At 44.5% G+C, this 26,149-nt stretch overlaps 1 protein-coding gene across 13 annotated transcripts in view; it reads right to left on the reverse strand.

Moving 5' to 3' along the window:
* Positions 1-26,149, reverse strand: part of CNOT1 (CCR4-NOT transcription complex subunit 1) — a 107,699-nt gene that overhangs the window by 7,317 nt on the left and 74,233 nt on the right. For 7 of the 13 annotated variants that reach the window (XM_050922951.1, XM_050922947.1, XM_050922944.1 and 4 more), the window contains 12 exons: positions 22,465-22,761; positions 13,153-13,293; positions 12,966-13,070; positions 11,931-12,050; positions 11,133-11,324; positions 9,597-9,739; positions 8,838-8,946; positions 8,577-8,746; positions 7,395-7,647; positions 1,592-1,840; positions 922-1,085; positions 524-641 (listed from right to left, as the gene is read on the reverse strand). In XM_050922951.1, coding sequence (XP_050778908.1) covers positions 524-641; positions 922-1,085; positions 1,592-1,840; positions 7,395-7,647; positions 8,577-8,746; positions 8,838-8,946; positions 9,597-9,739; positions 11,133-11,324; positions 11,931-12,050; positions 12,966-13,070; positions 13,153-13,293; positions 22,465-22,761 — 2,061 coding nt within the window. Of the gene's footprint in view, positions 1-523; positions 642-921; positions 1,086-1,591; positions 1,841-7,394; positions 7,648-8,576; positions 8,747-8,837; positions 8,947-9,596; positions 9,740-11,132; positions 11,325-11,930; positions 12,051-12,965; positions 13,071-13,152; positions 13,294-13,337; positions 14,655-22,464; positions 22,762-26,149 lie in introns of those variants that run through there. The other 6 variants (XM_050922955.1, XM_050922949.1, XM_050922950.1 and 3 more) reach the window with 3 other exon arrangements.

Genomic DNA, 26,149 nt, shown 5'->3' on the forward strand with positions numbered 1-26,149 from the left:
AACCTAGATTGTTAGGGTTTGGTAAAAAGCAGAGCAAATAAAGATACATCATGTTTAGACTTATCCCCATATAAGTCTGAAATGATCATTTGCACTAGGACTAATCTGACTACAGTACAGCTCCAGTTTTCTGAGGGTCTCAGCGTTACTGGAAGGTGTATTTAAAAAACGTCTTCCTCTATGTTTTGTATAGTACCAAGCATGCTATGCTTAACTGACATGGAAAGCAATGAACAGTACAACCCTCTGACAGTGAGAGAAAGCTTATGGGTAAATTCGATGATTTGGTTTACAATGAAAACCTTTATTTACAAAATTCCCCAGTTACCCAAATCTTGACAGTTTATTGGAACAAGGTCACCCCTCCATGCAGTTGTTAGTTACTGTGAAGACAGAAAACTACATATGAAGACATGCTACTAATGCACTTCAAAATAAATAAATAAAAAGATGTGAAACAGCATCCAATCAGTTAGGCACCCTTCTCAGTAAGACAGTTATAGAAGATAAACTGCAGCCACACCTTCTGCTGTGGTGTATGTGCCAGCATTCTCGCAATAAATATCCGATGGGAGATCAGTTCCAGCCAGGCATAAACAAAACCCGGAGCTTTTGTAGGTCTCAGGATGTGAAATGTGTTACTGAAAGAAAAGTTAAAGCTGATTAAGCGCGCACAGTGGTAAGACTGGTTTTCACAAATGTTGTGACAGGAGGTACATAGTGCTAATAGTAGGACACATTAGCATCTACATTTTACTAATAACCTCCATTAATAATGAATTAGACAATACACGATACTATGGTTACAAAAATGATCAGAGCTGCCACTACGAAGCTGTCGAGTTACTTTTAAATCCAAGTCCTCACCCTATTAGAAAGCTTTAAGTTCTCAGCAACAGCCATTCATTTAGAAGTACATACCAGAAGGCTGTAAGGGTCTGGAAGTTGATGGTCTCCAGCACATGTTCAGGAGCATTTAATTCTAACAGCAACATGATGAAAATGCGGTGGTAAGGAAGCTGCTGAAACTCACTCTGCCGAACATCATGGTCCTGGAGAAGAACTCCCACCACTATACCAAGAACCTAAAGAAATGAACGAACAAGCTTCACGGTTTTTAACATGTCAATTATAGAAACCATTTCACTAATCAAAGCCTGCATTCTGAGTACTACAGACCTGAAAGCCATTTTGGTAACCAGAGTGCACCATATTGATTGTCCGTTGAGTGTGCAGCTCAGCCTCAAACAGATCCAAGTTCCCACCCAGGCAATGGTATTTATTGTGGTTTCAGCCTTAAGACATTTTTTGTATCGGAGGCACTTTACGTTCATTTTAAAAATCTGACAGCATTGGCCTTTTCAGCAAAGGAGGAAGTTCAATAATACCATGTTTGAAATTGGTCAAAGCTACCTAGCTTAGCCTGCAGTCCTGCCTATACCCCATTTCAGAGTCATCTGAAAAGTTTAGTTCCCATCTCAGTCTGCCCCACCCCAATTTAAGGCCTATGTTTTAGCTCACAAGCAGAAATACATCTGGTTATGTAATCTAGGCATGTCAAGGACTGCTTGGAAGAGGGAGGATTTCCAACCTTGTTCAGTAGGTTGATCTTTGTGACAGTGTTGGTTGCCTCCCCAGAATGCTTCACTAGCAGTGCAATAAGCCGCACAAAGGCATCCAGGTTGTGGTAGCATTTGGCTCTGATCATGGTGGGATTGGCAGCTGGATTGTGCTGCTGCTCAGCCTGAGCACGATAGCTGATTTCAACACACATTTCAGTGCAAAGACGAAAGAATCGAGTTATCAGGTCATCCGTTTTCAGGATTCCTTGCTGGTGCATCTATTACGAGGACAAGAAAAACCCTCAGAACTACAGAATACGGTAATTTAAAAAAGAAACTTCACTGTTATACTGAAGCAAACAAGTAACATTTTTATGATAATTCATCTGCCATGCAACATGGATGGAACTACTGCCCGTTTCTTTTTACAGAGAGGTAGCTATGCGATTACTTCCTCCATTTACTCCCAAAACAGATGTTTCTAAAACAAACAGGAACAGCTAGAGAGTTAAAAGCTATGCTCCTACACAAAAGTACTTTATCAATGGCACCTGCTTCTAAATGAGAAAAATATCCTGTGATCCTACTTTTCAGCCATCAGAGCTGATGAAGTGTGGTTCAATATCAGTGCAGCAGTAATTTTCCTCTGCTACTGGTGGCTTAAGCCTTGGAAGGAGAAGAGTAGAGGCAAGAATTCAAGTTTCCCCACCTTTAGGAGCCCACAGATTGCATTAGAGTGATTGGGGTTGGTAAAGTTTGCCTGATGCCTTGTTGGACAATAGTGGTACAAATCTACTTGTTAACTCATAGTTGGATACTACACTTCACCTGTTAAGAACAATTTTTTCATAGGAACATAACATGCCAAAAGGAATGCTAGACTCTGCATAGTTTCAGTGGCCAGTGCCTGAATCTCTAGATAAAACTCTAGAGTTTGGTAACAAAGTACAAGGTTAAACAGGAGTAAGCTATTAATCCAGATTAGTAATGGACCCCAACTTTGCAGTTCTTGGACAAACCACCTTTTTGGAAGTTACACTGACAGCATGGCTGTAGCACTTAAAAGCAGCAGAAATTCTACTGCAGTGAAACTGGCATAAGTAGCCATGTCAAACTTTCAGGGGAAGCTTCTAGAACAGTGGGTCTTAAACTTTTTTACTGGCGACCCCTTTCACATTGCAAGCCTCCGAGTGCAACCCCCACAATAAATTAAACATGCTTTTTAATATATTTAACACCATTATCAATGCTGGAGGCAAGGAGGGTTTGGGGTGGAGGTTGACAGCTCACAACCCCCATGTAATGACCTCACAACCCCCTGAGGGGTCCTGACCGCCAGTTTGAGAACCCCTGTTCTAGAACGTATGAAGTGACTTTTGAAAAGTGCAGGTACATGCCTGCTTTGTTGTAAGACACGTGCTCCTTGATTTAAGGAAGCGCTGGGAAAGACGTGATAGTATTTAATTAACGCAGCCAACACAGACTGTTTTGAGCCGTATCCCCTTGTCCAATTGTTACCAGAGCTCCTTTTTTATCTCATGTAACTTAACAAGGAAAAAAAGTCAAGACTGCATAAAGCATTTCAAAAAGTTTTCAGTTATTTCAAACCCTTCCAAATAAAGGTTTATGAACTATCTAGCAGCCCTAATTACATTTGTTCAGAGTGTAAAGTAGCCCAAAATGTCACCAAAGCCATTTTCTTACTGGTCATTGAGGGGGCAGAAGTGGGACTGAAATAGCTCATGCAGAGTAAAGATAAACAAGAGGTAGAGAAAGATGTACAAAACTCTTTGTAGCAAGACCCATGAAGGGTTATTATATGCAAAGAGGAAGAAAGTACACACACAACATAAGTTACTCTGTAAAGACCGAATGTGAGGGCAAGGCAGCACAAGTTAAACAAAAATTATTATGGGTGTAAGTTGTAACATATACATTATCTATCTTTATAAAGAGCATCATATAGCATTTACAACCAGCCAGAAAGTGAGATGTTAGTATAAACTATATAGATGCTCTTTTATGGGCTAGAGCAGGGGTCAGCACCCTTTCAGAAGTGCTGTGCTGAGTCTTCATTTAGTCACTCTAATTTAAAGTTTCGCATGCCGGTAATCCATTCTAACGTTTTTAGAAGGTCTCTTTCTATAAGTCTATATTATATAAAGTGAACTATGGTATGTAAAGTAAACAAGGCTTTCAAAATGTTAAGCGTCATTTAAAATTAAAATAAAATGCTGATCTTACACCGCCAGCCTGGGGTTCCCTTCACCTAGGCCGGCAGACCAGGGGGTGGGGGTGGTTTCAGGGGTCAGGGCAGAATGCTGAGTGTGTGTGTGGGGGGGGGTCAGGGCAGGGGGCTGGGGGTATGGGGCGTGCAGGGCAGAATGCTGAGTGTGTGTGGGGGGGGTCAGGGCAGGGGGCTGGGGGTATGGGGCGCGCAGGGCAGAAGGCTGAGTGTGTGGGGGGGGTCAGGGCAGGGGGCTGGGGGTATGGGGCGCGCAGGGCAGAAGGCTGAGTGTGTGTGGGGGGGGTCAGGGCAGGGGGCTGGGGGTATGGGGCGCGCAGGGCAGAAGGCTGAGTGTGTGTGGGGGGGTCAGGGCAGGGGGCTGGGGGTATGGGGCGTGCAGGGCAGAATGCTGAGTGTGTGGGGGGGGGTCAGGGCAGGGGGCTGGGGGTATGGGGCGTGCAGGGCAGGGGGCTGGGGGTATGGGGCGTGCAGGGCAGAATGCTGAGTGTGTGTGGGGGGGGGGTCAGGGCAGAGGGCTGGGGGTATGGGGCGTGCAGGGCAGAATGCTGAGTGTGTGGGGGGGGGTCAGGGCAGGGGGCTGGGGGTATGGGGCGTGCAGGGCAGAATGCTGAGTGTGTGGGGGGGGGTCAGGGCAGGGGGCTGGGGGTATGGGGCATGCAGGGCAGGGGGCTGGGGGTATGGGGCGTGCAGGGCAGAATGCTGAGTGTGTGTGTGTGTGTGTGTGTGTGTGTGTGTGTGTCAGGGCAGAATGCTGAGTGTGTGTGGGGGGGGGTCAGGGCAGAGGGCTGGGGGTATGGGGCGTGCAGGGCAGAACGCTGAGTGTGTGTGTGTGGGGGGGTCAGGGCAGAGGGCTGGGGGTATGGGGCGTGCAGGGCAGAAGGCTGAGTGTGTGTGTGTGGGGGGTCAGGGCAGAGGGCTGGGGGTATGGGGCGTGCAGGGCAGAAGGCTGAGTGTGTGTGGGGGGGGGGTCAGGGCAGGGGGCTGGGGGTATGGGGCGTGCAGGGCAGAATTCTGAGTGTGTGTGTGTGGGGGGGGGGTCAGGGCAGAGGGCTGGGGGTATGGGGCGTGCAGGGCAGAATGCTGAGTGTGTGTGTGTGTGTGTGTGTGTGTGTGTGTGTCAGGGCAGAATGCTGAGTGTGTGTGGGGGGGGGTCAGGGCAGAGGGCTGGGGTGCTCAGCCCATAGAGTGCTCCCAGCCCCCTGCCCTGAGCAGCTCAGGGCAGAGGGTGGAAGGGTTATGCCTTGTTCCACCCCCTTTCCCAAGGCCCCATCCCTACCTCTTGCTGTCTCCTCTACAGAGCTGTGCGCATGCTGCCGTTCTTCTCCCTCCCCCTCACTAGGGCCATCAACTGATTGGTGCAGGGACGGAGAGGGGGCGGGGCAGGAAAGCACCACGCTGGGGGGGAAGAAGTGGGGGACGGGGAAGCTTGGCTGCCACAGAACCAAGCTTCTGCCTCCTGCCCCCAGAGGGGAGAGCAGAGTGGGGCTGGGGGCCAGGACAGCAGCAGGCAGCTGTGTGCCGCTCAAAAAGTCGGCTCATGTGCTGTGTTTGGCACATGTGCTGTAGGTTGCCGACCCCTGGGCTAGAGTGTGTTTTTACAGAGGGTTTGAGTGAGCTAGATAACATGTTTTGGCACAGGGAAGGGGGATTTTCTAGGCTGCAGGTAGGGTAGTAAGGTCTCTTCCATAGAGGGTGTATGGAGTAGCCCAAGTTGTGCAAGATTTGTTTTTACCCATACTGCACCACCACCTCAAGGAAAGAGAAAAAAGATTACAAGAATTTGTTAGACCAGCACGGAGAATAGAATCTTACACTCAAGGGCCTGCCAGGAGCTACCTGGCAGTTTCAACCTCTTAGTATTTGTACAGTCCCCAATCTCTTACAGAAACCAGGGAGGAAAGAGGCTCCATCACCTGGAGCCAATAAAACCAAGACATAGATCTGACAAAGTGAAGATAGTTATGTGATTGAGCTGCATTTTCAATAGCCTCACACAAGCCATGAAAAGTAGGTACCTTTCTATACGCCACATAAAAGCACTCAGGGAAAAAGAGCAAAGCACAACACTAGTTTCTTGGTCTCCTCATACAAAAAAGGAGCCACATAAGCAATTATTTTATGCCTGTCAGAGTTCATAGCCACGTCAGCAATACTCCACAGGTATCAGTAGCCAAAGCAGCTGATCAGATAGTGAGTATGAATTTAGTTCCCATCCATCACAAGGAAAAACACTGACTATTTAAACTAGGGACATCTGTGCCATGACCTGGCCTGAAGCCAGAATGAAGAGAGTACAGGAAGTTTGAGAGCAACAACTCTGGCAATGCTTGTCAGCCTCTCAAGTGAAAGGGTTACAAGCTAGTCTAGATTATTCATATCAAGAAAGGGTGTGAGGGCTTCTAGTTAGAGCTGACTCAAATAGATGGAAAAAGAAAGCAATACTCCTTAGCTAGGCTCCATTCCGCTTGCCCTGGCCTTTCAGCGAGACACTTAACTCCAGCTTAGGTTTCGTATAGCTGTTGCTTAGTGGCTGGTCAGTCTTCTATGGAATATCTAGGTTCCCACTGCTTAGTTTTGAAGGGGAAAGTGATATCAGCAGTCAGTATACAGAGTAAACTGGGAACTTGCTCTCCTTGCAGCCATGGCTAAATTGGCTTTGCAGCAAGTGCAGCTGTAACTGCAAATTCTATTTTAGCATAAGTCTTGCTGCTGGTTTACAACATATGTCAAACGACTGCATTTTTGTCCATATCCAAAGAGTGACAGTCAGTAGAAACACTGGCCTATTTAAATCTCACTTTTCTTCACTGCAATCCCCATCCAAGTGGGTGGAGTTCCAACTCTTCAGGCAACCCTGTAGTCATGTATGTCAAAGCAGAAACAAGAGGAATGGCACTGTTTATACTATTTAAGTTTAGAAATGATTTTAACCCATCCAGTCTAGTTTCCTCCAAGCATTGGCCTGCTAAACCCAGGGTTGTGAGTTCAATCCTTGAGGTGGCCATTTAGGGATCGTGGGCAAAAATCTGTCTGGGATTGGTCCTGCTTTGAGCACGGGATTGAACTAGATGACCACCTGAGGTCCCCTCCAACCCTGATATTCTATGAAAAAAATGGATAAAAATTGAAGGCATTTCCTGTTTAGGCAGGACAAGGCAATCAGATACACTTCCACGCACCAGACACTGGTTTCTCTAGACTGACTTTGCCACACACAGTTTCTGATAAGTGTAGGGGAGAAGCAATGTTAAGCCAAATTTCATTTGACAGAGCTGTCAGAGCTATTACCAAGATCTGTCATAACAGAAGCTCTCCTGCTGCTAGATTTACCCAATAGAATCACAATCTGCACTGACAATTTGTTGCTGCAGTAACTGAATTGGAACAGCACTCACTGAAGAGAGGAGAGATTTTCCACTAAAGTCTCAGTGATGAGAAAAACATATGCCATAGCACATAAGCTAGACAGAATTTTGATAGGGGTCATACTCATGAAAACTTCAAAAGGATGTTGAACACTGATACATAACACTGTGCTTTAACATTGAGGGCATCACACCCTACTTATGTCGAATAAAAAGCACCTTTCTTTCCAAAAGCTCTACCTGTCCAACAAACGCAGAGAAAGCTTTGGTACTGTCACGGCCAGCTGCAGCTGAATGGTAGAGATTCACCCATTCCCTCAGTAGATACTCTGCCTTCTCCCTCAGGCCTGGTGGATCATCATACTCAGAGGCTTGGGAGATCCCAGAATGCATCATGAAGTTAGGGCCTCCATGAGCACGGTCAATCATTGCTTCATAGTTGGATCGGACCACTTCCATCAACTGGGGTAATCTAGTGAAACAGACAGACCCAAATTAAGAATTAGTCCTATACATTTTATTTTTGGGAACAGTGCATAAATGTGAAGCTACTGAGACTAAGTTAAAAGCATATTGCAAGCCACTTAGCAACTGCCCTTCTGATACCTTATATTAGTCTCATTGTGCCATACGTAATGCAATGCTCCGGAAGGAGCTTTACTCCCATAGCTTCCCTGTACAATCAAAATTACCAACTCATTCATAGGGAAAGTCAAATTTTGAAGCCAGCCCTACTCCTTGAACTTGAGTGTTTTCAGAAAGCCATCTTTCCCATGACAGGATGAAAGCTTCACTTCCTATGGATTAGTGGGGCCCTTAGGAGGAGAGGGACCAGTGACATGCCACTGCCTAGTAGCCAGATCTGTGATAGCAGAGTAGACTGCACTGGAAGTGTTCCTTATGTAAGATCTCAGACCATCAGAGCAAGTCAAGAGATACTTGGCTGCAGCAACAGAAAGGTTGTTAAGGATAAAAAAGTTAAGTTGGGTTAGAAACCATGTGTTAGCTAATACAGGTTACTTCTCTACCAGTCTCTGCCCAATCTAGACAAACCTAAAATGGCTGAGTGAGATACTAAGAGAATCTTTTTGATATCCTGGTGTTGAAATATATAGTGCATAGCAGAGCTTCTTCTACCCCAAAGAAAGCAAGCCTTATTGCAGTTGCTTTTCCAAAGTGCACACAAATGTGTGTGAAAAAGTTTTAAATACAGAAGAGTTTCAGGTGGGGAGAACTACATCACTGATATCAAGACAGAACTAGATGAATCTACTGCAGAAATGTGTCTGAGAGGAAGTTTAAGTCAGAGAATATGCAAAAAGAATACAGTTTTAAGCCATTTTAAATCAGATCACTATTGAGCACCTTAGAGAATTTCATTGACCAGTATTTCAGTCTCACCCTTCTGGAGCATTCCCTCTGGAGTGAGCATTAATCCTCATCAGAGTCTCAATGGTGTGGAACAGATCTGCCTCTGTCACATGGGCTACACTCCTCTCATCCACCAACAAGATCCTCACCAACTGCATGGCAAATGCCACTGCCATGTAGTTCAAGCCATTCTCCATTGACTGCCAAGATGGAAAATGTAGTCAAGAATATGAAGTATAAACCCTTTAATGAACTGATTACATGAAGTATGTTCAAAAGGTAAACTCTTACCTGTGCCAAGTGAAGATCGTACTGCTGCATGGTAACAAGGTGATTGCGGATTAGCAGCTCCACAGCTTCTACATTGTACTTATACTCATCCCGGCATTCAATCAAGCACCTAGAAAAATTAGAAACCTTTTTTATACATGCTTGTTTAGCCCAGTTGGACCTATTAGAAAAATGCAATGCCTCGAGAAGGCTATAGACTTGAGACCCTGATTTATTGTTAGCTCTAACAGTGATATCCTCTACAGGATTCACCAAGTTAGTGTTTGATCTTAATAGTCAACTGCATCGCACAGCAGTCTAAAGCTTCGCCAGATCTTAGCTCTGGTCATCAGTCCTTTTTAAAGGACTTTTACACTGAACCAATGACACTATTTCCGAAGCATGGAAAATGGCACGCACTACCAAGCACTCCTGGAAATCAGTCTCCAGTAGTAACACCACATCAACAAGCAGCAGACGTATTCAAACTAGATTCTCTATAATAAAAGACAAAACTGTCACGCCCGAGGTATGTTTAAAACTTCTATTAAAAGTAGCTTCCTATCAAACTCTAGGGGAAAGCAGCAATACTTCGTCACCTAATTTTAGTTCACCATAGATAAGACAAACTGGAAGTGACAAATTATGTAGGAGTTAGTCTTTTGTACAGTTATACCATTTTACACACAACTGTTCTGGAATCACAAATGATAACTCAACAAGACTAGAGGACAAGGTATGAGGTATTCAAACAAGTGTTCTCTTCCTCCCTTTACTGACCTGGTGATCTGCTTGTTACACCATGGAGACCCATAGGCACGGCCATCCTGCAGAGCTTTCAGTACAAGTAGGTGACACTCACGGTAGCGGAGCAGGAGGTCAGCATCTGCACCACTAGTGGCATCCAGTAAGCCCTCAACAGCCTAGAAAAGCAGCAGCTGGTCAGCACATATGGAAAATCCAGTCCTGCACTACTGCCTCCTGAAACGATCAGTGAACTTAAAGTACTTTTCTCCAAAAGCCACTGTTAACCTTAAAACGTGGCAGCTAAAATACTGTCCAAAAACTTGTGATCTCTGCTCATAATGCCATACTATCCAGAAAGGTCTTATATAAGTTCACCACAGAGAGGGCATCTAAAGTATTCTGCCGGTCTCTACCACGTCTTAGTGATTTTATATAAACACTAAACAGCAAGAAACTAATTGCAACTCTATGGGCTGCCACATCATAAGCCAATGTCTTTTCATCAAACCCAGGTTCTAGAGTCTAATTCTATGTCTGGCTCAGATAAGAACATGGATGAAAATAAACTGGATGAGAAGATACCCGTTGATAGAAGTAAGCATTCAGACAGTCTACATTAGTAGAAGTGGCCAGTTCAGGTGAGGCTTAACATATAGCAGCTAGGCCAGTCCTAAAAAAATAACTTCCCCTACATTACACTAGGAAGGCAATCAGCTTATAGATCAATTTAGCTGATCAAGGTGCAGTCTAGGCTCCTGCCAAGACCTAGTCAAGACAAAACCAGTGGAGGTCCACATCGTCTGAGGATGTAAAACCATTTTCACAACTGGTTTTCAGCTTTTAGCACCTTTGGTTCTATCACTGTTCCTGGATTGTAAGAGAGCAGTGGCACTCAAGTGTCTTAATGCTAGTTTCCTCACAGAGCTTGCAAGATTCTTCTGCATTTGTTATCTCTAGACACTCATCACCCTAAAGCCATACATACCATGCTCAGACCCTAGGTAAGGAGTATTGTAATATGCTCTGTTATCCTTGATGTTTCAATTATTGCACAATGCAGAATTATTGCAGTATAGCCTCTGTGCTCAGCACTATTCATTTTGTCTACTTCCACGTGTAATTCAAAAGGTACTGATGAGCATATTTAAAGGAATCCAAGTTGATCTGGAAGCACATTAAGAGATTGGCTCTTGCACTCTAAGTGCAAGATCATCCCAGTTGATCTTAACTTCATTCAACAGACTTAATTCTCCCAGCTGCAGGGTCTCAGTGAGGAACCTCTATAGTGTTGGAACTTGTTCCCCTTCGTGACTTGCCTAAGCATGGCATCCTAGAGTGCATGATGCCAAGTGTCTGCATCTTGTGTGCAATCTGTTTTTGATTCTTTCATTTCTTAACATCTGAAAAAGGCAGTAGTGGTCCTTCAATACAATTCACTGAGTAGTTCCCCACAATATTTGTTCAATTCTAACTACGTATCTGCCAGCTAATAGGCCATCTACTGGCAAAAGGAGTAGTAAAAGCAAACTGAAGAGCATATGAGCTAACAGAGGAGAACTTGACACTAACCTTCTGGAGCAGTCCAAGCGCAGCTATAGCATCACGGGAGTTACGAGCCACTACTACAGCCTCCAACAGACTGCGTAAGGCTTGAGCTTGTGGGTTCATGGCCAGGGTATGTGGTATGGATTGTAGGTGTTGTTCCAGTTCTGTCATACATTTATCATAGATCTGTGCTACATCATCTGTAGCCCAAGCTTGCTGTTTTAAAAGAGAGTGCATGTGTTTAGTACGACTAGGCAAGGACTAATTATAATTGTGGGGGGGAGGGGGGTTTAAAGAGTAAAACAAGTATGTAGAATTCATTAAATACCAATTAATCTTTTGACTGCAGCAGAACCTCTGGCACCAGAAAATGCATTGTAAAGACAACTCTTAACTCAAATGCCAATTTAATTCCTTGATTAGTGATATTTTACTTGAATGTACAGTCAGATATTGGTAGCATACTAAATTGTGTAACTGGCAGAGGCGATCCAAATATCCCACTTTAGTTACAAGTCGGTCCATTAACAAGCTCCCAGAAATACCAGCATTTTTATCCATTTCATTCTCAAAAGTTACATATCTAGTCCTCTCAGATCCATGAGTAGCACTTCAGAATTCAAACACAAAAATATACACAATGTGAGGATGGTGTTAAGTTTCCTTCAATTTGGCTGTAGAGGTCACCAACATCCCTCAAAAAGAGTTTTCTGAGAGCCATAAAAGCCTGATTACCCACTGGTATTCTATGTGAAACTCTGCACTGTTCATCAAAATGGCTTTGGTATTTTCAAGCCAACACACAGTTACAGAAATCTGTACCTTCATAGGCTGAGCCAAGAATCCTGTAGGTTGGGTTAAATCATTAGTAGGCAAGAAGCCGGGGACATTGCGAGCAAACTCTTCATAAACAGCCAGCTGTTTTGGGTCCACACCACCAACCTTTATAATGAAAAAATGGCACGTCCTTTATTTGGCACTTGACAGTGAAGAAAAAAGTAAAGGGCAAGTTGTGCAATTACAGTTCTAATAAGTGACCTATATCAATAGTTCTCAACCAAGAGTATGCATACCCCTGGGGATACACAGAGGTCTTCCGAGGGTACACCAACTCATCTGGGTATTTGCCTAGATTTACAACAGGCTACATAAAAAGCACTAGGGAAATCAGTACAAACTAAAATTTCATACCGACAATGACTTGTTTATACTGCTCTTTATACTGAAATAAGTATAATATTTCTATTCCAATTGACTTATAATTGTATGGTAAAAATGAGAAAGTCAGCAATTTTTCAGCCAGTGTGCTGTGACACTGTATTTTTATGTCTCATTTTGTAATCAGGAAGGTTTGAAGTGAGGTGAAACTTGGGGTATGCAAGACAAATCAGACTCCTGAAAGGGCTACAGTAGTCTGGAAGGTTGAGAGCCAATTACCTATAGAGCATAAATGCAAAGCTGTATACATCCGGGTAAGAGTTCAGTACAGGGTTGGCAGGAATCCTATATTTCCTACACCCTACTTAACTGCAAAGCAGGAAAATCCCCCAGTCTATGCTGCTGCACTTAAGTATCCAGCCTATTTCTCCACTGAAGGAGTACTATAGACAAGCTCTAGAAGGAACATACAATATTCTCAGAGCTCAGAGGAAGAGAAGAGGAGAACTGAATATCTTATTTCACAAGCAAAGTTGTATGTTTCAGCTACTAAGCAGCTGGATTATTAGCCTTGAGACCAAGGCAAAGAAATACTCATCTGCTATGTGTTGCCATCTCCTCCTGCAGTTTTAAGACTAGGAAGAGAGGGAGAAGAGCATCACCACCAAAAATTTTAAAATTCAGCAAGTCTGTTCTCACCTTCAATCTGATCTGCTCTGGCATTCGTTCAGCCTGGTAAGTTAATACAACAGGATCACAGTACCGACGACCCTCTTGTCTAGCATGCTTTCTGAGCTCAAATTCCTGCAAAAGCAATAATACAGAGAAGTTGGTACTAGGTATTGTTTATGCGAAGCATCTAGAAGATAGACACTTCTGTACTTACAGTTGCCAGCCTCTTGTCCATTTCAGGGCCTGCCTTTTCCACAGCTGTCTTCTGAATGAAGCAACATGCTAATTCACAGTTATCCTGAGCTAACTGTGCAGCTGCCTGCTCCATCATCTCCCTCTGCTGTGGGGATGCTGCCTATTAAAAAACAGTATATTAATGAAGGCTGTAAGTTTCCACTGTAAAATGCATCAGTTAATCTTGAAATCTGAGCCACTGACTATACATAATGCCAGTATCAAACAGGGATGTTCTCATGAACATGAGTCACTTTGCATGAAGTTAAATGCTTTATGTTTTATATCAAAAAACTTTCAGTAAACCATGCAGGTAGGGGAGCTAACAAGCAACTTGATCAAGAAATAAAATCAAGAGGGATCTCCTGTACCTCCAGTGTGCGGAATTAAGGAAGAAAGCCCATCAGTACTAGGCTGACAGAGCAGTTGGTTCCTATGCAGGAGAAAACAAGCTTCATGTTAAACAGTCTGTGGCCCACACAAACTAAAAAGTCATCTGCAGCTAGCAGAGTAAGTTGCTCTATTTATTCCCATGGCATGTGAAACACTGACCCTAAAAACTTTTTCCAAGTAAATCTGTCAACATCTTCCATCTCCAGAAAGACTATGCGACCAATGCTCTACTTTAGGAAAGGAGTCCTGATGGGAAATACAGGTCACAGACAGACGTATTTTCAGGGGTACAGAACTTGCATTGCAGCAACAGGATATGGGTGCCCAGTACCTCAGAAAACCATGTCAATATAGTACAGTCAAATTTTTGTATACAATATAGCCTTAACTAGAATGCCAGTATTTTTCCCTTAGCATTTACAAAGGGAAGTGTGCAGGCAACAGCACAATCTATGCTATTTTCAAGACAGACACGAAAGACACGAAAAGGCATTATGAATCCAGATATTTTGGAACAGTTTTAGGAGCATACTAAGATGTCAAAGCTATCAGAATCATTAGTCTTTTTCCCCCCAACCAAATCAGAGTCTACTCCTTTACCATTATTTTCTAAAAACCAGATTGCCTCCTCTAGATATTAAAACTGGAATCTAACCCAACCCAGTCTAGGGACAAAAGCTGGATTTAACAACTGATTTAAGGTTCACCTTCTACAGTACCTTTTCCTCTGCAGCATTATTTTAACAGCAACGCTTTACAGTAAAGCTAGTTTGCAATCCAGGAAAATTCTATTTTAATACCTTTAGCTTCAAGGGTAGAGAAATCCCTGCTGCTTTTAAGATTTCTACAAACAAGGATAGTACAAACTATCACTTAAACAGTGCACCTCTGCAAAACTGAAATAATCCTTGGCTGTCCCTTAATTCAGAAAACCATGTAAACACAGAGATTTACCTGCTTCTGACTCTTTGGGAAACTGCCACAAATTCTGAGATTATTAATCCTTTTTTCCAGCTCATGTTATTTTGATAATCATAGCTTTAGCCATGATTGACGTAGTTAGTCTCCCAAAAAGGGAGTTGTCAGCATCTGCAGGCAAAAATCCAATGCATCTATTTTAAGCACGAAACTCAAGGTGGATATTTGCATCATATCCAATTTTCTATGACTCAAGTCTACAGAAATTGATGATCTCACCTATAAGAAGGCTAGACTGTCAGAAAAGAAAGATCACTTACCTTATAGTAACTGGAGATCTTCAAGATGTGTGGTCCCCATGGGACACACTGTACACGGGCATACACTCCATGCATCTAAGACTGGAAGAGTATTCGGTTGGCCTGCACCTATGCCCTATACCACCTCAAGATCTGAACCGAGGGTACAAAGGGTGGTGCAGATCAACTGCCTCTCTGGTTCTTACTCTAGCATGAATCAAGTGAGAATCTGAGCAGAAGGAACAGGAGGCTGGGACATGAATACCTGCAGGGACCACACATCTTGAAGAACTACAATTACAATAAGAGAAGTAACCTTCCTTCCTTCACATGCTGGGCAGGCACTGTGGGTGAACTCCCAAACAGGGCTCAGAGGAGGGTGCGAGGAAATTTCCCACACCACAACTGCAGGAATGCTGAAACAAAGGAAGCATCCTTGGCAGAAGCTTGCACTAGGGCAAAAATGCTTTCTAAAAGTGTGAATGGAGCCCCAAGGTGCTGCCTGCAAATCTCTGAAAATGGGCTCATGGGTTCAAATTGAAGGTTCAATATGTGCCAATTTGTGTTTTAATACAAGGGAGAATGTTCTAATAATGCCTTTTAGGAATTTTACAGTTGCAGGATGATGAAAACCACGCAGTAGTCCACTGAAGCAGGAAAGGCATTAATAGCTGCTAAGTAGTGAACTAATGGATACAGCTGATGTCTTCAAGGAGAGAAGATACTCCAGGATAAGAGGCACCGCAGACTCCTCACAGGCAATAAGTGAGGCTGCTGATACCAAATGGAAAAGTCATTCCATGTAGCAGGATAGCCCTTTCTTGTTGAGGGTTTCCTCCTATCACTGAGGATGGACTGTACTTGTGAACCTGCTCTCTAAAAATTTGTTGTCTGTACAAAAACTGTACTACTAGATGGACAGAGGCTGGTCCTGTTTCCGTTCTGAGGCACTAGGTGTATGTACGGACAGGAGGTCATCTGCAGACAGTGGTGAACTAGAACTGCCTTGGCCACCACCAAGATTACTGTTGCTTTTTCCTGCCTGATCTTCCTGAGACCAACCACTGTACCAGGAAGGCATCCCCTCTGGAACTGTGCCCCTAGGCAGCCTGAGAGCAATAGGCTGCATATGTGTTTCCTTGGGTTGCAAAGAGGTCCCAGGATGGGAATCCCTATAGCTGAAAATTATACAACACTCCTGAAGAGTGCAGCTCCCACTCATGATGCACCAGTTCCAGAGCTTGATTGCCTCCCAGCAAAGTGGGGCAGACTTCACTCCCCATTGTTATATAAGAACAGTCATGTTGTCCCACCTGATCTGGACACACATGGACCATACGAAGGGTAGGAAGATCTTGCACATCTCAAGCTTCAGGCAATGCATGACAAGACAGATATGTAATCGGGACTATCGTAGAGTTTGCAGACCCTGATCAGTATGGTCATCTGTGTTCCCTATCTCATTAGGGAGGCATCTGTAATAACTGTTTGTGGGTGATGTGAGAACAAAAAGTGAACCCCTACACAGATACGGTCCTTCATTTCCTAACAAGTGAGTGATGGCCAGATGCCTCCATGGAAGCAAGACTCTTATCCAGGGAGACCCTGCTCAAAGTGTAGACTGTCTGCAACCAGGCCTGATGACACCATAAGTGAAGCCTTGCACCTACATGATTCCCTTTGCATGAGGCCATATAGCATACCAGGACCAGGCAGAACTGGACTGTTATCTGGGGGCTGAGCCACAGTTGGGCCTCTGTCCCAAGGTAAGCAAGCTTTGGCTGCTTGCACATTTGGGTTTGCTCTTACAAATTCTACAACTTGTGCAGGAATTAAAGGAGACTTTTCCGTATATACCTGAAATCCCAAGGAAGGAAAGAGGCTGAGTAAGGAGGCAACTGGCACTCGTGCTCTCATATACAACTGTCCCATGAGCAGCCAATCACTTAGGTAGGGAAACATTAGGCTGCCTTGTCAGCACATATCCACTGCTGCCATGGACAGTACCTTAGGGCTATCAAGAGGCTGAATTGGGCACTCTGTTGAAAGTGCTCTAAGCCTACTAAAGCACAGGAAGTTCCTGTGTGTGGGGTGAAGGTCTACATGAAAATAAGCATCCTTCAAATCAAGAGGCATATTCCAAATGCCTTTGCTCAGGGACGGGATTACAGTAGCCAGTGTAGTCATCCTAGATTTTGAACGATGAATGAAGACATTTAGCTGCAAGGTCCAGGATGGCTCTCCAGCCCCCCTTCTTGGGGGGGGGGGGGGAGGAAAAATGTTTGGAATAAAAGTTCTTCCCCTTATGTGGGGGTGGTACAGGCTCTCCTGCCCCTAACTGGATTAGGGAGTCCACCTCTTGTCTGAGAAGACTCTCACGAAAGGGGGTCCTTGAAGAGAGATAGGGAGGGAGGTTTGGAGAAGGGGCAGCAAGGAATTTCATCAGGTAGTCAGTTGAGATAACATCTAACAGTAATCTGTCCAATGCGATATTCTGCCACATGAGGAGAAATGTGTCAGGCAGCCATCTAAGGGGGTGGTAGTAACTGCCTTCCTGGGAGGAAGGTGAGACTGAAGAGGGGAAGGCAGTGGTTGTGGCTTTTGTTCTGCTGTATCCTCTACAGCTTCCTAGGGGGCTCACAGGCTATACTGCTGGGTGGTACCAATGAGAAGGCAGTCTGTGACATTTCTATGGAGTACTTGGGTATATATCCTCAAAGAGCAGAGGGTGGCATGAAAGTCCTTGAGGGAGTGAAGCTACTCATATCTTCTCACTAAATAGGTTGTTACCCTTGAAGGGGAGATCCTCTACTGTTCCTTGGATCGCCTTCGGAATTCTGAGAACCACTGCTGGCCACTGAACAGAAAGCCACATCCACAGCATTGGGTGATGCCCGGAGAGATGATCTAGCAACTAGTTTCCCCTTTGTCCAGGATGGCCTGGAATTGGGGCCTACATTTCTGTGTTAGCTTATTAGCACGCAAATTGTGACAGTTTATTGTAATTATTTTATTTGGACATTAATGCCTGAACATTCGCTATGCTGAACAGTAAGCTGTCTGATGGAGTTCTTTTGCCAAAGAGATCCAGTCTCCTTGCATCTTTGTCCAAATGGGTGGACCTATGCTAGTGCATCCTGTTTTGCTCCCTGCCTGGAGCTTGGGTAGAGTAGGAAAACAAATATTCTGCCCCCTTGGAAAGAACAAAATGGGGTTGAGGCACAGGGAGCTGGTGTGTGCCAACACATTTTAGTGGGCTCCAATCAGGCCTCATTTGTAGGGAGTGTCAATTCGGAAGGAGCTGCAGTCTGGAGACTATCCAGGAGTTTACAAGTAAGATCTTGAACCTTTTCTAGTGGGTTCTGGAGAGCTTCTGTGATCCTCCGCAATAGGTCCTGATACTGCCTATGACCATCCAGTGGTGAGGGAGAGGCCAATGCCACCACCTCAGCTGGAAAGGCAGAAACTGCTACCGACAGGTCCAGCTGTACTGACTGTTCCTGCTGAACAAAGCAGTCTGGGAAGGACTGAGGCTCCTATCTGGGCACCAGTGCCAAAGATCACCTCCCAGTGCCCTCAGTCAGGGACTCAAAAGCACAGACCTCAGGAGCCCAAATGGTGGAATCATAAGGAGGGTACTACTGGTCACTAGCCCAACATTGCAGATCACAATGGGGTGAAGGCAACTAGGAGCCTCTGGAATCTGTCTGGGCTGATGTCTGGACTCTGAGCACCCAGGGGAACCACTGGTATCCCTTTGTGCTCATCTGAGGAATAGGAGTAATCCAACTATTGGCGGAGCCAGCAGTACTGTGTGCATCTTGCAACCACCCAAACTGTCACAGTAATCAGCAAATAGTGCACTGACAGTGTCCAAGTGCCCACAGCATGGCTGGTGCTTGGGACCGGCAAATGCTGTGCCAATGATTTAGGGATGTCTATCGATAACCTATCCGGTCCGAAAGGATCAGCAACTCCAGATCAGTGTAAAATTGCCAGGTCCTCGGGAAGAGCATATTAAGGCCTAATCCAACAGTTCTCAAACTGGGGGTTGGGACCCCTCAGGGGGTCGCGAGGTTATTACATGGGCAATCACGAGCTGCCAGGCTCCACCTCAAGCCCCGCTTCACCTCCAGCATATATAATAATGCTAAATATAAAAAAAAGTGTTTAATTTACTGGGTGGGGGGGAGGAGTCACACTCAGAGGCTTGCTGTGTCAAAGGAATCACCAATACAAAAAAGTGAGAGAACCACTGGCCTAAAAGGAGAGCTGGAGAGAGTCTTGGGTACAGGTGGATCCACTGGTGCGAGTTTTGGCACAGCAATTTTCTTATGGTGTGTTCCGAGGATGAACACTCCCTCAATCCATGTGTGGTGCAGGGGTCAGTCCTGTCCCTTTTACAGACTCTTTTGGAGCAGTAGCACTTCCCAATAGCAGTGGTGCTGTCCCCCATGAGCTCTTGGTGCACCCAGCCCTGGGCACAGCATCTCACTGGAGGCCAAGAGGGAGAGGATTCTAGGCTAGAGTACGCTGGTGCCAGACTGGCACTACCCAGAGGCTCAGGTTGACAAGATGGGGAGGAGGAGGAGGATCCAGCCTCACATTGGGGCCTCATGGGTTAAGGACTGGCTGAAAACCCCCATAATAGTGGAGAATCCAGAAAGACCAGGGGAGCCCCAAGAATTGGACAACTGATACCTAACAGAAGGAAACTGTGGCAGGCAGAAGATGTAAATTGATAACTGCAAGAGGACCAAGACAATGGACCAAGATCTGACCAGAGGCTAGGACAAGCAAGCAACAGCTTTTTGAAAGACACAGGGATCTCACCCAGGACTGTCAAAGAGGCCAAGAGGGGGAGAGAGCCAAAAATAGAGACTTTGGTAGCTTGGTCAGTCAGAAAGTTGGCCATTCAGAATGATCTTCACCTTTATTTTTCTAGGCTATCTTGAGGACTTTCCCAATGCTGTGTTCCAGTTGACTAAAACCCTACTGTTTTGAAAAGGCTGCCTGGTGTCACTGCAAATAATTGCTGAGCTGCACGAATCCCTGAAGAAGGCAAAAGTCCAGGAACAGAAGTCTTATTTGGACTTGCTGGACAGAGCTCATGGAGTGAAACAGAAGTGCTGGATCCCAGAGATTGTCTTGAGATGCTGAAGCCATCTGGCTTCCTTTTAAAAATGGGACCCCCTGGGGGTCTGGCACACTGAAAGAACTGCTTAAAAGCAGAGGCATAGCACAGATCCTGTGGATCTGTGACAACCTCCCACCTACCTCCAAAGCCACTTCAAGCCAATTTATGATGAAGCAAAATGTTGTTTGAGATGGGATGACAAAATTCCTTTGATCTACAAATGCCATGCCAAAGGGGTATTCACTCTGTTTTAGTTAGAGAACTAAAGCAACAAATTTTTTAAAATGCTTTCCTGGTTTAGTTTTAACACCACAAAAGACGACTGCGCTGTTCTCTTTGGCCTGGCAACCGGGTTTCTACACGTATTGCTGAAATGGAAATAATCTGTCAAGTGATTTACAGGATCAGGCATCTTAGATCAAATGTTGATCTACATTTCAGACTGCATTTTGGTGGCAGTGTGATCCTGGGATTATGTAAGATGCGTCACTGTTCATTTGAAGAGAACAAAATAAAAATCCATTATAGTACTGTAAGTGAAGAAGAGACAAGAGGTCAAACAGTACACTAGCTAGAAATTTGCTGTCCAGTCCTGGATGCATCAACAGAGTGCTATAATGAGATCCCTATTCATAGTTTCATGAGCTGCCAGGACTAGAAATTTGCAATGATAGATATGCATTAAGTTCTTCTAGTTACACCGAGTGTTTATCATCAGTTAATGAGACCTCAGCTGCTAAAGCTATGTTAGAACTAAAATGGAAAAATACAAGGTGGTAGTCTAAATTGGTATATTTTAACAGATTATTCTGTAGGTAGAAGCCTCTATCCATTGCTCTGAGTGCTTAAACCATACCAAGACAGTTATATGTAACTGACTTAATGCCTCAGTCACCCACTGTAATAATAGGTCTTGATCGACACTATGCCCCTTAGCCCTCACAGATGAATTGGGGAGTTCCAGAGTCATGCTGTGCCAGCAGTTCCCTCAATTTAAACCAGGGGCTCAAGCACCTCTGGTGGTCTTAAATGCTGAGCTACTGCATGGAGCAGTGGTCTGAGATTACCAGGTCCCTATATGCAACCATTTAGAAATTCACATCCCTCCCCCATAACCACCATTTACAAAGTGACATGCAGCACCAGTTTTGAATGTTCTCAACATGAAGCTCTGATCATTAAGAAGGCAGTTATATCTGGCACTACTTGAGGTTTCCAGGTCTCAAGAAATAGCCACAAAGAAAGTGCATTACAGTAAATTAGTCCATCAGGATGGCAGAGATATGGGTAACTATAGAAGTTCACACCCGAGAAGTGGTTACACTGTTCATCCTTGCCAGGCAGACAGGTTACTGCTTGAACATCTTTGCAGATAAATAAGAATCTTCAATTGTGAAGTATGCTATAAATAGGCAAAATCCTCTCAGCAGAGGCGTAACATGAACTGGTGAGGCTTGTTGCTCCCCCTCCAGCTACCATCATTCCTCTCTATGGCAAGAGCCTCAGCCGACTGACTCTCATCCTTGTCTTTAGTCTTAGAAAGCAAATTACCTAGATCATTGCACCCAAGAGGTCAAATGTGATGGAGAGCTGGGTGTCAGCTTTACTAACCTTTCATATTCCCTGCAATCCTCAAAATCCTGCCTTGAGCCCACTACCATGCAATGGAGCCAGTCCATTACAACATGACCCCTCACAGCCATAGAAAAAGGGGAGGGGATTGCCATTAACCAACATGTAAACAGATCTGTCCTGGAGCCCTAATTTTGCCCCTCAAAACAGCTATACCTTGAACTTGCATGATGCTTCAACCCTCCTATCTACCCCAAATGGTTCATATACTTGAGCTGGTGGTGAGTACGATAAGTTTTCTGGATGATGATCTACTAAACAATTTGTTAAGGGCTGGCAGTTCAAAAACTGTTTAAAACAAAATTGTATCATCTTACATTAGTTTAGCCAATGGAGAAAAGCCACAGGGGAAGCTTTAAAATAATGTGTTAGACTTAACAGCCTCTAGAAAAGCCAATAAATCAAGCAGTTTAATTGTACAGAATACTCTCTCAATTTTATACTTGCTAACAGAACAATTAAGTGAATGGAATGGTCTGAAGCATACATACATATACAAAGACAAACTTGTATATTTTGCCAGGAAGTTTAATTTTCAGTATCAAGGGCTAATCTCTCATTGTTTTTGAATTCTATTTTAAAAGGTAACAAGCCCATGCACTCCAAATACAGGAAAGGTGAAGGCAATCAAGAAGGTTTGGTTCTATGAAGTATGATACACAGACACCAGAAGATGCATCTGTAAAGACTGAGGGCTAACTCCTTCTCTATCATTTTAAAAGGAATTTAGTTCCGCTTCAGCTAACCATACGGTCACACCAATCGTACAAAGGTTTTTTGGTCCCTGGGATCCTCTACCCCCATATTCATGATTCCAAGTAACTCCAATAGACAAGTACTCAGTTTATGGCAATGCAATTAATTACAAAGTCAATGCTAATGAGTGACGTTCAATGAAGTTGCACCATCTTACCCGCAGTGCAGTAGCAAAACTGTTCTTCAAGTTGGTAGCAATGCTCATCATCAGAGGTTCCCTGCAGGTAATCATGGCCATACCAGCAGTCAGGTTCCGCATCATGTGGTGTGCCGCTACACGCATGCGTGACTCCTCTGAATCCAGTGCAAAGTCCTTTCTGACTATCTGTTCACAGGTAGTCATGGCAATCTTAATGGACCGGTCTACCACTGGATGGACAAGCTCTTGCACTGCACGCTCTATAGCTTGACGCACACACTGCTTTAGCTGTGGGTGGGCCTGGAACAGTGGAATCTACAGGGGAAAATTAAAACAACTTTAAGTGATTAGGCAACAGAAGGGTCAAACCAAAGTCAAAGAACAAGTACTCATACATCTACTTTTAAAAATAGTAAAATCGTAGTTCTGATTATTATTTTTTTTAAAAAAAGATCAGATGTGGATTGCCAAGAAACATCAGCAACTTTAACTGTGAATTACAGCTTTTCAGCTCACGAGACACTCCTCAGCCAGCCAACAGATACTTGTTTGACAACATCGGCAGCAGAGTGCTTTTGGCTACAAGAGAACAGAAGTAATCCTTTCAAAAAACTAGAGAAAAAACAATCTGGAAATGAACAGAAAGCCAATTAAAAAGAGTAAGAGGCAAAGAGACAAAAACTGGGAGGTATATAGGAGACAGGGCAGCAAAACTACAAAAGCTGCAGTTTTACCTTGCAAAAGGGCATCCCTTGAAGGAATTTAAAATAAAGTTGGATTAAAAACTAAAGTTAGTATCAGGTCATACACCTTCTTTGAGTTCCCTGCAAACTCTGATTTTGACCTGTTGCTCTGAAAAACCCATACAAAAAGGGAAGATTGGTATAGCACTGCCTATGCACAAAAATAGAAAACGCGCTTTAAAAAAAAAAGCTACCTCCTAGTGTTACTTGCAAAACCCGAGACTAACTGAAAGAAACTAAGTCTCCTTAAAATATTTTTGTTGGTGCCTTTGTCCACCCGCATTCCAGTGCGCACAAGAGTGAAATGAGCTACAAGTTCTTCAACAGGCTTTGTTCTGGACAGCTCTTTCAGTCAGATTGCTGGTGGAATCAACTGGAATCTTAAAACAAGAAGTTACAAAAAGCTTCCTCACTGGAATTGAGAGAAGTGAAACAACCAAAATTTACCATAGGCTAACTGACAAAGGTTCAGGTGTCCACTCCTCATTCGTGACATCACCACCAGTTAGTTTAAAATACTAAACCTCTCAAGCAGAGCTTCTTACAGATGAAGATTATACAAAATTAAGTATTCAATACTAGCATTCTAAATTGTCGTCTAGTGCACACAGATAGGTACAGGGAAAGCATCTATTCAAGACAGCATTGAGGTACTCCTGCAAACAATTGTTTATATAACTCCATTTAGTTCACCACATTTCTGTGGCATTTGGTGGACAACAGAAAAATATCACTTACAACACAGAACATTTTAGTTTTGACTCATTCCACGGAGGTTTGGCTGAAGAGACTGATTTTGTACATCATTGAAAGTTAGCGCCCTGATGGAGTAAATTCCATTTTCATGGACCCCAACATGTTCACTCTTGACTAGAAGCAGGGTGCAGTTCAAGTCAGCTAAGCAGCCTCAGCTGATCTCAGTTGTCATAACAGTAGTAAAGTGGTCTTTATGCAATCAATCCTAAACTATACTGACTTTCTACATTAAAGGAACTCAAACTGTACCTAAAAAAATTAAGCCACACCTGTGCTTTGTGTACTTCTATAAATTGTGTTTACTCTAATCGACTGCATTCTACTGAGGCAGAAGTTTTGAAAAGATCTTTAAGGGTGGGATAAAATATAGCCGATAGCAATAGTTGTTCCTGGTGGTGGATAATGTCATCACCTCTTCTGAATTAGCAAGGTTAGACCAGAACTCCCAGCGAATAGCAGAAAAGCATTCTAAGGGTACGTCTACACTACGGGATTATTCCGATTTTACGTAAACCGGTTTTATAAAACAGATTGTATAAAGTCGAGTGCACGTGGCCACACTAAGCACATTAGTTTGGCGGTGTGCGTCCATGGTCCGAGGCTAGCGTCGATTTCCGGAGAGTTGCACTGTGGGTAGCTATGGAATACGTAAAATCTTGCTAATTCCATAGCTACCCCATAGTTCCCGCAGTCTCCCCCGCCCCTTAGAATTCTGGGTTGAGAGCCCAGTGGCTGATGGGGCAAAAGTCATTGTCGCGAGTGGTTCTGGGTAAATATGTCATCAGTCATTCCTTCCTCCGGGAAAGCAACGGCAGACAATCATTTCGCGCCCCTTTTCCCTGGCAAACGCCATAGCATGGCAACCATGAAGCCTGTTCAGATTTTTTTTTTTCCCAGTCACCATATGTGTACTGGATGCCGCGGACAGAGGCGATACTCCAGCGCTACACAGCAGCATTCATTTGCTTTTGCATGATAGCAGAGACGGTTACCAGTCGTTCTGTACTGTCTGCTGCCAGTGTAAATTGGCAATGAGATGACAGTTATCTGTCTTTCTGTACCGTCCGCTGCTATCATGGGTGCCCCTGGCTGAGATTAGCCGGGGGCGCAAAAGCAGAACTGGGAATGACTCCAAGTCAATCCCTCCTTTATGGTTTCTAAAAATATAGAGTCAGTCCTGCCTAGAATATGGGGCAAGTGTACTAGAGAACCAGTGCATCAGAGCACAGCTGCTCCATGTCAGATCCCGCAGAAATGGTGAGCTACATGCCATTCACAGGGGGGATGCCCCTGCAACAACCCCACTCGTTGCTTCCCTTCTCCCCCAACCTTCCTGGGCTACCGTGGCAGTGTCCCTCTCATTTGTGTCATGAAGTTATAAAGAATGCAGGAATAAGAAACAGTGATTTGTTAGTGAGATAAAGTGAGGAGGAGGTAGCCTCCAGGTGCTATGACAGTCCAGGCAGGACATTAAGCAGTGCAGAGGAGAAGAGCCCAGCATCCCGCTGCTGTGACAGTCCAGGCAGTACAGAATCTTTTCTTTACACAGGAAAGGGAGGGGACTGATGGAGCTCAGCCCCCAGTTGCTATGATGAGCACGGTTACCAGCCGTTCTGTCCCATCTACTGGGAATGACTAGGAATCATTCCTATTTTTACCCAGGTGCCCCCGGCTGACCTCACCTGAGGCAAGCCAGGAGCACTCACGGGCTGATGGTGACAACGGATATCAGTCATATTGTACCGTCTGCCACCAGGGAGGGGAGAGGAGCGGATACTGCTCTTCACTGCTGCAGCATCGTGTCTACCAGCAGCATTCAGTAGACATAGGTTGACATTGAAAGAAGTCAAGAAATGCTTTCTTTCCCTTTTCTTTCATGTGGGGGGGGGGGAGGGGAGGGGAGGGGAGGGGAGAGTAAATTGACAATCTATTCCCTGAACCACGCCGGACAATGTGTTTGAACCTACAGGCACTGGGAGCTCAGCCAAGAATGCAAATACTTTTCGGAGACTGCTGGGGACTGTGGGATAGCTGGAGTCCTCAGTACCCCCTCCCTCCCTCCATGAGCGTCCATTTGAGTCTCTGGCTTCCCATTACGCTTGTCACGTAGCACTGTGTAGCCTGTAGATTTTTTTTTTTTTTTTTCAAACGCTTTGGCATTTCGTCTTGTGTAACGGAGCTCTGATAGAACAGATTTGTTTCCC

Source organism: Gopherus flavomarginatus, chromosome 14 (assembly GCF_025201925.1).
Source record: "Gopherus flavomarginatus isolate rGopFla2 chromosome 14, rGopFla2.mat.asm, whole genome shotgun sequence".
Lineage (NCBI taxonomy): Eukaryota > Metazoa > Chordata > Testudines > Testudinidae > Gopherus > Gopherus flavomarginatus.